General features: G+C 34.0%; 1 protein-coding gene across 3 annotated transcripts in view; it reads left to right on the top strand.

Annotated features, from left to right (window-relative positions):
• Positions 1–16,295, top strand: part of LOC139098605 (uncharacterized) — a 34,344-nt gene that overhangs the window by 13,420 nt on the left and 4,629 nt on the right. The window contains exons 1-15 of one of the 3 annotated variants that reach the window (XM_070650840.1): positions 3,391–3,547; positions 7,540–7,698; positions 7,774–7,798; positions 8,211–8,377; positions 8,439–8,583; positions 9,977–10,142; positions 10,409–10,658; positions 11,407–11,622; positions 11,682–11,832; positions 12,047–12,201; positions 12,278–12,468; positions 12,548–12,645; positions 13,815–13,968; positions 15,477–15,582; positions 15,733–15,838. In XM_070650840.1, coding sequence (XP_070506941.1) covers positions 7,627–7,698; positions 7,774–7,798; positions 8,211–8,377; positions 8,439–8,583; positions 9,977–10,142; positions 10,409–10,658; positions 11,407–11,622; positions 11,682–11,832; positions 12,047–12,201; positions 12,278–12,468; positions 12,548–12,645; positions 13,815–13,968; positions 15,477–15,582; positions 15,733–15,838 — 2,002 coding nt within the window. In that variant the 5' untranslated portion in view covers positions 3,391–3,547; positions 7,540–7,626. Of the gene's footprint in view, positions 1–3,390; positions 3,548–7,539; positions 7,699–7,773; positions 7,799–8,210; positions 8,378–8,438; positions 8,584–9,976; positions 10,143–10,408; positions 10,659–11,406; positions 11,623–11,681; positions 11,833–12,046; positions 12,202–12,277; positions 12,469–12,544; positions 12,646–13,814; positions 13,969–15,476; positions 15,583–15,732; positions 15,839–16,295 lie in introns of those variants that run through there. The other 2 variants (XM_070650838.1, XM_070650839.1) reach the window with 2 other exon arrangements.

The raw sequence follows: 16,295 nt of genomic DNA on the forward strand, positions 1-16,295 counted from the left end.
GAGTAGCTGTTCGGAAAGTCAATTTTTCGCGGTGCATTATAAGTGAACGGCAGGTTGAACGGCTCCCAACTGATTCAATGATTTCAAATTGTCAAGTATTTGGGGTTGTTCGCTTATTATGGAAGGATCTTAGGGATGGGGTTGAGATTTTGTTACGGAGGGGTAGGAGAAGGTAGCGACACGAGGATTTGATACGCTTTGCTTAATTTTTGCATGAAAATTCTATTTTGGAGTAGGATCCAAAAGGTGAAATTCGCGTTACTTAACATGTGAACGATATCTAGGCTAATTTTAAGATTGAGCTTTGAACCAAAAGAATATTATGAGCCTCAAACAATGAAAATTTATTTTTCCTTGGAGATTTTTGTTGCGAAGATCAAAATTCAAAGGTTGAACTTGATAAGATTTAGCGCCAGAAGAATTATTATCATAATTATTTATTACGTTCGTGTATTAGGAGGGAGGAGGGAAGGTGTACAATTTTGTAACAATTCAATTCAGTGGTGGGCAATTTGTTATTTTTCGCGGTAAACATTGGTAAGCTTTGACCTAAATCGCCGTGTTCGATTCACACTATTGTGCCGCGGTACACAGGTTGCCAACTACTCGTTTAAATTGAAAGTTTCTAACGAGTAGTAGAGGTGCGTGTAAGATTCAAGGAAGCAAGTGAAAAATCGTTTACGGCAGAGGTGGGCAACCAGTGTGCCGTCAAAAATGTTGAAAATGTCATTAACTATATGCCGTGTGAGGTTTCGGACCAAGGTGTGCCTAGAGAAATAAAAGATTTTTCATCACTAATCTAACTGATAAATTATAATTCAGAACAGCAGATCCTGAATGGGACTCAAATCCACATTCTTCAATTTCCAGTTATATGTTCCTACCATTGAGCTGTGGGGAAGATATTCGACTACGGCAAAGGTTCTTTGAAATGCCATAAAGCTTCTGATAAGAGAATATTAATGGATCGATTCAAAAAGCTAAAGTTTAAGTCGATTAACCCCTGCAATAGAGTTCAGTTCACACCCTCTAATGATTGATTTCTAGTATATACCATTTGTAATCCTCAATATTCTTAGTTTCCAGACAAAACATGACAAATGCTTCTTCTCAATTCTTAGAATATGTTTTGTATTTTAGAAACACGAAACAGCTTAATTAAATTTTTCGAAAAATTTCCACATATTTTTCACCAAAAAAATGAGGAAAAAAATTCTTCACTCATCTAAAATTCAAAACAGGAAAGATGAGAATGTGTTGTCTTTTCGCATAATGATGATAAGGTGAAAAGGCATGCGAATAAAATTTTGAACAGGAAATTAAATTTTTGCGAGAATTTTTTTCAAAAGACATCTCAAATTAAGTTTTTTACCTCAGGATTTAAGCTCTGAACCAGAGTTGCACAGCAGGCATCTGTCACAGGCAAAAACCGTATAAATTCTTGATAATTTGTATGGTTTTTCTTACAAAACCTTACAAACTTTAAAAAAAAAACTTAAAAATTATTACAAAACCTCACAAATTATTGCAAAACCTTACAAATTATTACAAGACCTTACAACCGTACAATTTCTTGGTCATTTGTAAGGTTTTGTAAGAAAAACCATACAGATTACTAAGAAATTGTACGGTTTTGTCTACAAAACCATACAAATTGTCAATAAATTGTACGGTTTTTGTCTAGGACAATTGCCTGTTTTCCAACTCTGCCCTTAACTTATTGAGTTCCTTTGAAATATTTATCAGCAATTTTTTTACTTTCCCAAATACATTGATGAATTCGATGTTTACAAATTGCGCCTGAAAATATTTTTGTTACCAAAAAAAAAAGTTACGATAAAGTAAATTTGAAACATATACAATACTCATGTAGTAAAAGGTATGTACTTTCTTATCAAAAGCAAAGAAAATAAATAAAAATAAAGCAACAAAAAAATGATAAGAAGTAAGAAATTTTAGACACTTGATATACTAAGACGTCACATAAATAGCTACATATTTAAAATTTATTCTTAAAGCTTTTATAACCTAAATATATGCTAAAGAGATTTTTCGATGCTATCATTTTACAGACACGGATAATACAAAGAGTTTACGTTTAATTTGCATTTTCTTGACATTAGAAAGTTCCATTGTCTGAATTTTGTCTGTATACTGTGTGCTGTCAAATGTAATCCTTTGAAATATTTACATTATAATAAGCTTTTGGGAAGCTTTTGGTCCCACAAAAATTATGCTTTAAAAAATCCCAAGAACCACAAAATTCTGATTTTATTGGGTTAAGAAGTGGGAGACAATGTGCCGTGCATGGGGCATGTTTTTCATGCCGTTACCGAAAAAATTAGCGGTTCACTAGTGTGTCCAAAATTGCGATTCTGTAATTATACATTTTTGTGAGTCGAGGTGACTCGGTGGAGGAATGGTTTCGTACTGCTGTACCTAATTATTCTGATACCGACCAAACGGTCATGGGTTCAAGACTCGGCAGGAAAATCATTTTTACTTGTCCTTTTTTGAATCATACGCAATGGAAAGAGGCTCACAACCTCCTTTGTAAGCTAAAGACAATAAGCTGACAATAAAATATCAATACAATGTACCAAGCCACAATTTGTGTGTCGCGAATCTACAAACCGAGTTATTGAGATTAGAAACAGCCAAAAAGCAGGAATCCAACTAGACTTTCTCTTGGAGAGTAAGGGTCGGTAGGCCAACATTCTAATCACTTCACCAACGTACAGATCAATTGTAATCCATGGACTCATCAGATAACGCATAATGCCTGGCTCTATCGCTGACTTCCGTCTGCCAATTCCCAATACCAAAGGCTGTCTCTATCGACAGCTTCCTTCCAAGCCAAGTTTAGAAACTAACAAAATATTTAGGATAACCGGGGATATAATAGGGAATAATTGCGATATTTCATGTATATTTGTGATATTTTGGAATAAATGAGGATAATACCAATATTTTAATAGTTTCCACGCCTGGCTTACTAGAATTCTTTGATCGTCCACGACCTTTACAACAAGATGCGCTCTAAAACATGACTTTTAATCAATTTCCTACTGTTTTACCTTTGATATCAACACTTTTACACGCGCACGTCATTTTGTGATTTTGAGATATTGAAAGAAAATATCATGAACGTATTGTTCTCTTAACCATATTCAGTATAGTGGTGATTTGATAACGGAATAGACGACAAAAGTGCTCAAACGATTCAAAAAAAAAAGAGACAAATATTTAATCAAGTTTGTTCTTTCTATTTATTTATTTTCAAGATGCTGTTAAGCTTCATGTTATAGTTATGTTATTTATTTAGTATTTACATTATAAAAGAGTCTTGTTATAAAATAAACAATCTTATAGTGCATAAACTTACATTTTCAATTGTTGAATATGTATTCAAGTGATATTAAACTGCAAAAGTTATAGTGTATTGTGGAATAAAATAATAAACATTTGATTATATTGAATGACTTGTAATCATATTGAATAAAAATATAAAAACAAAGAATAAATTCTAAATCCAGAAGCAGCATTCGTAAGTTTACAATCAATACTATTGATAGTACGAGCTAGTTTTATCATATCGATTGATATATGATCATCATTATGGCAATAATATTGTCAATATTAAGCAAAACATAATCACATATTAAATATTAATTTCTGGGGAAATTTGCTAATGCTTTGAACAATAAACAGGATAATAAGTTAAAATAGGAATAATAGAACAATTTAATATGCTTAAAATATTATCTCATTTATTAATTTTTGCCATGCATCTGAGAGATATATTAGCTTTTAAAGCACAACATTATCCCCTTTTCCACCTTCCTTGTCAAGATTTGTTTCTATACATCTATTAAATGCAATTGACAATCTTTGTCGTTTTTACTTTAATTTTGAAATTTACAGTTAAAGTGTAAATCCCCAGGGAAGTTCAAGCAATCGTTAAATTAAGATCTTCCTACAGTGTTTGGTAAGGTTTTGCTCTAGTCCAGTGTTTTCCAAACTTTTTTGCTACACGATATAACTCAGTAGCAAGCCTCGACTGAAACCACACACAACATACGATTCATGGCATTTCCAAAACAAATTAGTCTCGTTACACAGGTCACCCACATCTGTTCTAGTTGATAAATAAAAACCCAGACGCTCTTATTCTCTCAGTCAAGGCTTACCACCAAGATGATTTACCGTGGTATAGCTCTGTTAATTGATACAAAATCCTACACCAGGCCGACGTGACTTGGGCTATGTTGCCGGTTTTAAGCTCCAACTCTGTGTCAAGCCGGGCTGGTGTCCGAATCCGGCTCCAAATTACAGTTAAACTTGGCTGCTATCGGATTTTAGCCAAATTTGGGTTTAAATCAAACCGGCCTGGTGTCGGATATCACAGTTAAACCGGACTGGTATCGGATTTAAATCGAATTGGCTTCAAGTCATAGTCAACCTGATCAGTGTTGAATTTAAACTGAATCCGGGTTCAAGTCAGAATCAAACCGGTCAGTGTCGGATTCAGAGTGGATCAGGCTTCAAGTAAGATTCAAACAAAATCCGACCCCATGTCGGATGTAAACCGAATCCGGCTCCAAATCAGAGTCAAACCGACCTAATGTCGGATTTCAGATAAATTAGCAGATTTGTGTTATCCGGGCTAGCTTTTGAAGCAATAAAATAATATTCTATTATGATTTTATAACACGATTATATGAAGATTATTACTCAGCTCAATTCTCTCACTAAAACATTCAAGCAGAAACTTTTTTCAAAATTGTTTGAATTTCCGCACCCCAAAATTTGATGGACGTCAAAAATAAATGACGATTAGCTATAAATTAAAAGCATCATGAGAGATTTACTTATCAAAAAAATGATGGTTTTTTTTTTGGCAAAAATAATAAAACTAATACGCAGTGCATTATCTACAAAAACAAACTTTTTCACTTAGCGAGTTATCTTTTTTCGAGAGAAAAGTTGAAAATTTTTTATCAAATAAAATGTATACATTGACAACAGAAGTTTCAATACATGGAATCATATCTTATCTACTGTAATTCACCTCTACACATTCTCTTACATTTTTTTACACAGTATGTCCATGTCATGTTCAAAAAAGAAAAAGTCTCGTCAATTTTTTTGACGAATAAAAAACATTAAATTATATAAAATTTGAGTTATTTAACAACTGGAATCCGCAAAATTGCAATTTTAAATAAGGTTTATAAATAGATATGACATCAAACAAATTTTACTAATCGGCAACAACACGAGCAACAACAACAGCAATTTGTGTTGGAATGGGTTTTCCTATAATGACCTATCTACGGTATATTATTATTGGGAGTGCAGTATGAAGGGGAACCCAGAAATTGTATAATTTATGGATGTCATTTTGTCATATAGTCGAATAACCTCAAATAGCTCAGTGGTATAGGAGCATGCGACTGAGACTGGAAATCATAGGTCATGGGTTCGAGTCCCACTCTGGGATTCGTTGTTTGCAATTATACTTTATCAGTTAGATCAGTGGTGAACAACCTTTGTGATATGCCTCGACCGAAACCGCAGGGTTTATGGCAATTCCTGCATATATGTTGCCTACCACTGAGTTAGATCAGCAACTTGTGAGTTATCAACTGTGATCCATGGCCTCACTCAGATGACCCCTAAAGTTAGCTTCATCACTGACTCCCGCCTTCCAATTGCCAATACCAAATGCAATACTCTCTCTATCAACATCTTCCTTAGTTTCTTAGAGTTATAAAGCCCAGATAATAAAGCCTAACATAATATGACACAGCTAAAACACGATATTTACATGCCATCATCATGCTACCGCCTACCACTTGACATACCAAGTACAAAACGGAAAAACAACTCTAAAACACTTGTTTTGTTGGACATTAAAGTTGAATTTTTATTGTTGCGCGTAAATCCTTGTCACATCTTAATGTACCCGGGAGGCATACAACGTAAAAGATGCAACAAGTGGTTCTAGAATTTTTACTACAAATTTAAGTCATTCAGCCACAGAAGTATGTAATATACTTTAACGAGAAACAGAATTAATTTAATCATCCACAAAAATTTCATTAATTAGCTTTAATGACATATTTAATCATCGAAAATATCCATGTCATATTAAGTTACTTCATTGGACATTATTTTTGTTTCCATATTGATGCCATAAAAATGTAAGCGGTACGAACATAAAAGACCATTATAATGTTTCTCATTCCCCATTACTCTACATGACAATTTATTTTGAATGCTATTTTAATCATATTTTCAGTGATAACAAACAAAGAATACACGAAACAAATGTTTTTTATCGTCACTGGTATTTAAAATAATTACAAATGTCCTCGTCATGTATCGAGTGCCTTTAGCGCATTTTTCATGTCTGGCAATAGCTTAATTAGATCATGAACTAAATGGAAATTAGCTATATAAATAAACCAGAAATCTTTACGATGTATAGCTATAAAGTTTTTAAATGGAACTGAGCAAACGAACGTCCGAACGTACAAACTGCAGTATTAAGCTACCTTTTCATAACAAACTTCAAAAATGTGCTAAAAAATGATTGAAATGAGTGAAACTTTGCTGTATTTACAATTCACAAAGTTTTTATTTAACAACGTCGCTTTATGGATGATGATTTATTAAAATTATATCAACAACTTTTTTGAGTGGATTTATTTGTTTATAGTAAGGGTCAGAGCTCTACTACGGACGTCGACACGGATGAGTTATGGTTCATTTGGGCAAATTGAAATGAAGATAATCATGTAAAACTTCTTGTAGGACTGTGGATTATTTTCTAAAGATTGCTCTACTTAGTAGACTTTTGGATAGCATACGGAGGCGACTTCCGTTTAATATTAATAGAAGAATTTTGGCGGAGCTTCAAATACTCCGAGGCAGTATTACTGCTAAGCGCAGATTAAAGATTATTATTTAATTATGCTACGAACTATTGTAGCTATTGGGGATCTAAAGTTTCTTTTTGTAATTTGTCAATACTTTCACTGTAATACTGATAGAGATTATTTTGTACACATTCTTCCTTGTCTCGTCTCTTAAAAATCATTCAATAACATTTGATAGAAGCATGATTAAGCAAGAATTTGACCCTCCTGAAGCAAAAACTTCGAAAACCTTAATTCTCATTGAATTAGTACAGTGTTGTCTAAATTGTGTGCCGCAGCACACTGGTGTGTCACACAACATTTCTTGGCAATCTCATCAACCACATGCCATATGCGGTTTTGGTCGTGCCATACCAACAGTGTGTGCCGTGGCACAAAATAGTTTAGACAGCACTGCATTAACACGATAAAACTCCTTAAATTCAAATAATCTCACAAGGAAAATATCAAGAAAATATCCCTACACAAGTCTCGTTTTGTGCATACGCAATAATTATAAAAGTCAAATTTATCAACTTAACAAACTTATCTTTCAAATTAATCTATAAAATACCAAGAATAATTGAATTTAATCCGATATTATTTCTATTTACAGATATTTATATAAGCCAGCCAAAAAATTTTACTGAAATAATAACAAGACCATACCATGTCATACATCAAAAATTTTAATTGAAACGCCATGCATCGAATAGTAGTATTAATTTATATCATTGCATCAATACTATCAGTAGCTTCTCAAAATAACTATGATGTGAGTTAATAGATTTCATTCTTTTATGTAAAAAAAACCAATCAAATCTGTTTTATGTTAACCTATAAATTTCAGAATCATCAACATATGCAATCGAAAGGTATGTGTTATGTCAGTGTTGTTCAAACTGAGTGTCGTGGCACATAAATGTGGAGTCAACATTTGTTGCACATGTCATGAGCAACATTTCGTTTGCAGTTTCGGTGTTATTGCACTGTTGTCCAAACTATGTGTCGCGACACACTAATGTGACGTCAAAATTGTTTGGAAATGCCATGAGCCACATGTCGTGTGTAGTTTCGGTGTTATGACACTGTTGTCCAAACTATGTGTTGCGATACACCAGTGTGTCGTCAACATTTGTTACAAATGTCATGAGCTATTCTTATTGTGTGCAATTTCGGTAGTGGCTTACCACTAAAGTGCCTCATAACACAAAACAGTTTGGACAGCACTGTGTTATATGGTTAAGTGATATACTCAAAGTAATAATACGATTGCATATTTTCCAGATATTCATGTGGAAGCTTTTGCTGCAACAAGAATTTTACAATTTAATATAACGTTAATGAAAAGGATTCAAAAAGCATATGAAATAGAAATAACTTCAATATTACAAGACGACGAGGATGATAAATTCTGTCCACCCATTATTCATTGTCTCTCACATGTATCACCGGTAAGTTAATTAAATCACATATTTCCTCAAATTTATATCTAATTTATTTATATAATTTCAGAATACAATGTCAACAGTTATACCTGAAAATTCTTTTTATAGAACTGATCGTGACGATTGCATTTTTCATAATGACTGTTACTATAATATATCTATTAGGTCATATGATAGGAGCTTTGATGAAAGCATTACTTTTCATTCAAAAGGTAAAGAAATATTAAAAATAACAATCATAAACCTTTAATCCGATTATAGAAATCCCTAACAGATATGGAGGATGCTTTAATGGTACAGTAATTCTACTGCGGTACCTAAAAGCTTTATCCTTGTCTATTATAGAAATAGTCACAAAATCTATTCCTGTTTGACTTGTGATGCACACATGTGGACTTGTGTTGCACACATGTGATGCATATGTAGCGCAACAGGGATGAGGAAATGGGTGTTAATTCTTAAAGCGCCATGACATTTGTTTACTTTGAGATTCTTAGCTTTGTAATTAAGGCTTGCGGCTTGTTTGTTTGGCCAACGCAGTCTATAGCCAAGTTCACATTCGCTCTATTATGTGGCTTGAATTACCGGTCTATAACCACGACAAGGGGGGTTGGATTATATAGTGATAGGCTAAGTGAAGCACGACTCTGTGTCATGACATTGCATAGACACTCAGTTATACAAAATTTGAGATAAATTATTATTTTTGATCTCTAAGCATTCAATCTTAAAGACACAAAAGGTCAGGAAAGTAACTTTGAAAATTGCCCGTGGCTCCATATAAACTTCACTACGATCCTTCACTGTTGTAAATGACTTTGTGACTTCTATGAATATTTATTTCAGCCTAACGAAAATAAATCAATTTATGTCACAAAGAAAATAGATCCGAGTTGCTCTTTACCATTGGATAATAGAGAAACTAGCTCGAAGATATAAATATGTCAAGGTTAAATTTGTTTATCCATATTTTGCTAGCTTTAGGTGTCGTAGCAATGTAAATCAATGTGTTGTATAGGAAAACCCAAAATTCCGGTGAAATACAAATTATCAATTTATGTATATATGTTGCAAAGCCTAGAAGGAACCATAAATAGTTTGGGATTGTATTAAGAGCGGATGTAATGAGATTGCACATGTTCGATTCCTACGACTGAAGTTGAGTTGACTTTTACTTATAAAATCCGAGTTAATTTTGATTTCTGATCAGAAAGTTCATATTGACTTACTTCCTTCGCTGGTGGCACCAAGTGTGATCCATGCCCTTTTTCAGTCGGCGCCTGAAGCTGGCTCTATCACCAATTCCAAGTGTGATTCTATCTCTATAGACAGATTTTTCCATGAGTTCTTTGGCTAACCGCGTGAAGTTTACATTTACTGCCAAATATTCAATTTATAGCTTTTCAAAATCCAACATACCGCAGTGACTACTCCCACCCATAAAATCCCTAAAATCTATTGCGACACAAAACACAAAAACCGATCAATAAGGATTACAATTTTCCCATTTATTATTTCCCAAATTAACTTCAACTTATATGAACAATAATAAATTAATTCTATTAATAAAAACCCTAAAATTTTCTCTTTTTATCAATTCAACAGAATGTGTTAATGGTTTATGTGCATGCAAGCATTCGTCAAAGCTACCTACACCAAAAATAAATTCAACTGCTATTGACCTGAGCCAACTATATTTCAAATGGGAAATTGACGATGATGAGCTAATGAAATTGCCAAATAATACATTTTTGCAATTTTTAACAATTGAGTGAGTTGATTAAAATTTAAAATATTAATTAATTGTTAGCAGTGCTTGAATTAAGTCATAGTTCCAGAGTTGCAAAACCAGAGGTGCCTGTGACAGGCAAAAACCGTACAAATGCTTGATAATTCGAATGGCTTTTCTTACAAAACCATACAAATTATCAAGAATTTGTACGGTTTTTGAATATCACAGGCACCTGTTTTTCAACTCTGCCTATTTCAATCTACTCGGTCCGCAAATATTTTAATTAATTTACCACAAAATTCCAGAGTACATGAACTTAAAAAATGCAATATATCATGGACATATAAATCATCATTAGCATCCTTTCATGACGATCTGAATCAATATGGACTATTAAAAACTCACGGTGACTACAGAAGGCACCTCAATTCCAACATGACCAGTGAATGCTTACGAATTCGAATGAATGTTATTGATGGTAAAAATTGTATTGGACCGAAATTTGAAAAGATGATTAAAATTCCAAAAAGAGAATATAAAACCGTTGATAAAACAGTAAGTAGAAACTATATGTTCATTTGCAATTAAAGCCTGCTTACAGAGTGGAAGCAAATATTACTTTAAATTTCATACGCGTCACATATTTCATTGAAAATCAGTTCCTATTCAAAATTATATGAATTTTACGTGTAGAATATTTGATCCTTTTTTGTATAAAAGCTTAAGTTTTTGAACTGAATGAAGCTTTCCGTAAAGCACACGGTAAGGCAAAAGTGAAAAATCCAGTACCAGGACAGCATTTGACCTCAGGGCTGCGTTTGACTTCAGGGCAACATCTGTCCTCAGGGCAGCATCTGACCTCAGGGCAGCATCTGACCTCAGGGCAGCATCTGACCTCAGGGCAGCATCTGACCTCAGGGCAGCATCTGACCTCAGGGCAGCATCTGACCTCAGGGCAGCATCTGACCTCAGGGCAGCATCTGACCTCAGGGCAGCATCTGACCTCAGGACAGCATCTGACCTCAGGGCAGCATCTGACCTCAGGGCAGCATCTGACCTCAGGGCAGTATCTGACCTCAGGGCAGTATCTGACCTCAGGGCAGCATCTGACCTCAGAGCAGCATCTGACCTCAGAGCAGCATCTGACCTCAGGGCAGCATCTGACCCAGGCCAGTGCCCCAGACTATAGCATCGCCGTCCTAATCCCATATTTTTCACTTTTTCTACACCGTGAGCTTTCCGAAATTCTATTTAAAGATCCTTTACCAACATATCATATTAATCCTGTAACATTTCTTTACAGTTTACAGTCCAATTTGTTCTGGTCACTGTGATAAGCGTCTTCATTCTATGCGGAATGATAATACTATCAGCATACGGTTATGTATGGTGGAATCGCAAAAAGAACATCATCAACTATTGGCGTGGTATCTATAACAATAATCCGCAGCATGGATCAAGTGGCTCACAAATGATTCCAATGCGAGAGAATCCATTATACATGAACAGAGACTCGACAGTAAGTTAATATCAATTGGATACTATTTTTGGATTTTATTTCTTAATAATTTCAAATAGGATGATGATTTTTATGAAATACCTCCATCATCAATCAAAGAGATTGGCAGAGAAATCGGAAAAGGTGCATTCGGTAGAGTTTATATTGCTCGAATAAGTGAAATACCTGGAAAAGTATCACCACAAATAGTTGCCATTAAGAAGCTTAAAAGTGAGTTATGAGAAATATTTTATAGAATAATTTGATACCCACTTGCCATCCTTAAGAGCAATTCATAATTAGTAATCGTAATCCAGAAAAGTATCGCTTTTCATGGCGGGAAAGTTAACACATTTTATGAATTATTCATGATTTTCTTCTTTAAAATGCTGATTAATTTTATAGACGAAATTCATTAAAATATTAATAATAAAATTTTTAACAGGACATCCCACGTCTGAACAATTAGAAGAATTTTTAGCCGAAATATCAACGATGAAAAAAGTTGGCAAGCATCCAAATATTGTCAGACTTTTAGGATCATGTATGGTTGATCAAAGTTTAATGATGGTCATGGAATATGTTCCATGCGGTGACTTGGTATGTAATTTATATCAACAATTAAAAGATTAATTAATCCAATTATCTTTATTACTTGTCTCACAAAATTGAGCAGTTAAGATATCTAAGGGCTGTCCGTGCCAAACACGAATCGAGCTTAAAGCATAATCAGTTAGAAAGTCAATTAAGCAGTAATATTAATAATAATAATAACAGCAATTCAAATAGTATAAGACACTCAATGAGTTCCCAGACGATATTAGGTCCACTTGGGAAATATCTCGATATTCTTCATTCTCATTCAACGTAAGTATTGCAAAAACTTTAAGACTTTAAATCTACTTTTATTAATTTAATTTAAAATTGTTTTAATTGCTTACAGAAGCTCTGCATCTGAAACATCATCGTATATAACTCAACCTGATAGTTTACCTTCTGGCGTGTTAATTGCAAATGGATCATCTCGTCCATCGTATGCAGAAAGTGAGTTTCATTGGAATTATTCAAATCTTTATTATCGTTGCAATGAACAATTGAAGTGGCAATGAAGGAATGCTTGCTTTGCATTAAATTCCTTTAATACACTTGTTGAATAACTGGGCAATATGAGAAATTATTCAAATATTTCATAGGAAATTTCTAGTTGAAATGCATTCATATTTTTAGAATTCTTTGGAGAATTGTTGATTGAGTCCCGGGGGTGTATCTAAGGTGTGTATCCAGGGGTAAAAGGGTATGGGGGTTCAAGCCCAGGTCTCTACTTTTTTGAATCAAATTCTTCAATTTGCTCGGATTTTTGGACACAAAAATCTCCACTGTTTCCTTTCCTGTTTCCACACCAAGTTCAAAATTCCATGTTCCTCTTCCTCCTTCCAGTTCTAAATTGCAGTGTTCGTCTAAAGCTCCAGGCTTAGGACGAACTAACAAGCTATAAGATGCAGCTGAATACTTTAGGTTACTTACTTACTGGAACCATGCTCCGAATTGGAGCCTAGGTTGCTACAAAAGGCCTTCCATCTGACTCTGTTGATGGCTATATCACAAAGCTTGTACAAATTCTCAGTTTTAACATCTAACTGGCATTCTTTCATTACCGTCCTATGCCATGTTGCTCTTGGAGCACCTGGACGCCTTTTCCCTTGTGGATTCCAACCAAAGGCAGTATAGCAAGCTTGTGTCTCACCCCCAGCTACAACACTATTCCGTTTTCGAAGGGTGTGATCTATCCAGCCATATTTACGTAATTGTACTTCTCGATTGACAGCTGAATACTTTAGGTCTGCACATCTAAAATGCAGTAAATTCAGGACTGCATTTCCTAACCAATTACCCTTCTCCCAGAAGTATCTGGTTATGCTCCTACACAAGTCATTCGAATGCAGCTTTAATACTCAATTCACATTCATAGTTTGTAGCAATTTAGTTCCTTTACTTTTGCGTGGTACTTTTGATTGGCATTCTTATAATTACAGTAAATCTAAAGTAGGTTGGCCAGATACGTTTCAATAAATTTAGTAACAATTCCTAGCCCAATTGATTCATAAAAGCTTTAAAGCATACCAAAATACGATGCAAATATCCAGCAAGCACTAAATTCTTTTTGCAGCATATTTTTGACATTTTAATTCCTAATGTACTGTTTCGTTTGACAGCAATGTTTACAAATTTAACCGTACCATCAAATCCTGAGCTTACACCAATGATTCCATCATTGGAATATGTAGTTGATCATACTGAACTTCATAATTTTGCAATGCAAATAGCTCTTGGTATGAAGCACTTAGAGGAGAAGCGAATTACTCATCGGTAAGTTTGTTTATTAATACAAAATTTTTGTTAAGGATGGGCTTCCTATCTCATAATATTATATTACATTATTGATTACTTAGTAAACTGATATATTTGGCTAATGAAGTAATGAGAAGAAGTTTTTCAATTTTATATTAAAAAGTTTCCATTTTACGAAAAATATTCCAAGTTTTTTTTTATAATTGACGTTTATGAAAACTTTCTGATGTTGAGTCTAGTATGGCACCTAAAGTATTGTATCATGCTTATAACTTTCATAATGTCAATCATTCAGAGAAAAGGAGTCGATCATGATTCTATAAACTGTATTATATGCACTTGTAGCAATCTTAATTAATTGAATCGTACGTCCAATAAATGTAATCTAATCTAATCAACATGTTGCCTTGAGTACGTCCGAGTGGCACGAGTCGTTTGGGTAAGGCTTTGTTGCCATATTTACATACTTATTTAGTTCTTGATGCCAATTGAGAAAAAGAGCCTTTTGCTACTCAGATCATTTAAGATCCAGAACTGAACGCTAGGGAGATTTGCGAGTGAGGGTGCGTCAGACCACTGCACTCAATAGACCTACAGTTAATAGTGGGATCAGGAACCACTCTCTTGATGACGCTATTATCAACTTATTGTCTTTAACCTACAAAAGTAGGCTTTGAGCCGCGTTTCCACTACATATGATTGGAAAAAGGGCACGTGAATAATTTCCCATGCCGAGTATCGAACTCATGATCGTTGAATCGGTATTGCAATAATTATGTACCGAAATAAGAAGCCATTCCGCCACCGAGCCACTTCGACTCACTTGAAGGTTAGGTTACTACAAAAGGCTTTCTATCTGACTCTGTTACTGTCTGTGACTCTGTCACTATATCAAAAATCTCATACAAATTCTCTGTTCTCGCATCTAATTGACATTCCCACATTGCTCTACGCCAGGTCTTTTTCCTTGTAGATTTGAATCAAGGACGTGCCATATTTACATATCATTGTTGATCTAATCATTTGGAACATTTGCATAAATCTCATTTGTAAATCTAAAATACCTTTATTGCAGACTTTATAGTCAATATTCAGATTTACAGTCAAGGTAGGAGTGGAGGGTGTGGCACGCGAAAAGCAGGGTTGCAAAACAGGCACCTGTGACAGGTAAAAACCGTACAAACTATTGATAATTGTATGGTTTAGGAAGAAAATCCATACAAATTATCAAGAATTTGTACCGTTTTTGTCTGTCACAGGTGCCTGTTTTGCAACTCTTACAGCAACTTGGTTTCTTTATAACAGTCGTCTATTATTCTAAAATTGCAATTGAACATTAAAAGCCAAATGTTGGTATCGCTCACGGCAATAGAAACCTTCCCCATCATTGACAAACCCAGTTTATACCAATATCATAGAAAATTCTGTCATATTCAATACAGAAATGATGTTTAAAAGTAAAAAAATTGTTAAACGTTACTAAAGCAATTCATTAAATTCAACATGCTCCATTTACTTTCTTTCAGAGACCTAGCCGCTAGAAATATTCTTATAGATGAAAATAAGAACTTAAAAATATCAGATTTTGGATTGAGTAGATGGGGAATTTACGTAAATACCAAGAATAAAAAGGTACGTTTAAGAAAATGAAAAGAAAAAATTTCAATAATTGAGTACGGCTTTGTTCACCTTATAATACTTGAATATTTAATCGAGCATTGACATTGTATTTAAAAATTTATTTATTATTTTTTCCTGTACGTTTTGTATTATAAAAAAAAGGTCCCACTGAGATGGCTTTCAATTGAAGCAATGAAAGATAATTTATATTCTAGTAAAAGCGATGTTTGGTCATTTGCAATTGTGCTTTGGGAAATTGGCACATTAGGTATGTATTCAAAATATAATAAAAATTTATATTTCAATGTTGTTTAGACCAGAGTTGCAAAACAGGCACATGTGACAGGCGAAAACCGTACAGATTCTCAATTGTCAAGAATTTGTATGGTTTTCTTACAAAACCATACAAATTATCAAGAATTTGTATGGTTTTAGACTGTCACAGGTACCCGTTTTGCAAATCTGGATTTGTAAGAAAAACCATACAAATTATCAAGCATTTGTACGGTTTTCGACTGTCACAGGAGCCTATTTTGCAACTCTGGTTTAGACAAATTTTGTAAATGGTACACATTTATGTCCTCCAGGATAAAGCTTTTGACTGTTAGTGCTTTATGATAAAAAGCATAGATTTGAAATACTTGTTTTTAATTGAATTGGATCGTTGACTAAATCCATCGTACCAAAATAAAATTGAAAATAATAAAAGCTTTTCATAAAAGCAC

The sequence above is a fragment of the Chironomus tepperi genome, unplaced genomic scaffold (assembly GCF_022539635.2).
Source record: "Chironomus tepperi strain 1889 unplaced genomic scaffold, CSIRO-AGI_Ctep_v1 contig_449, whole genome shotgun sequence".
Classification (NCBI taxonomy): Eukaryota; Metazoa; Arthropoda; class Insecta; order Diptera; family Chironomidae; genus Chironomus; species Chironomus tepperi.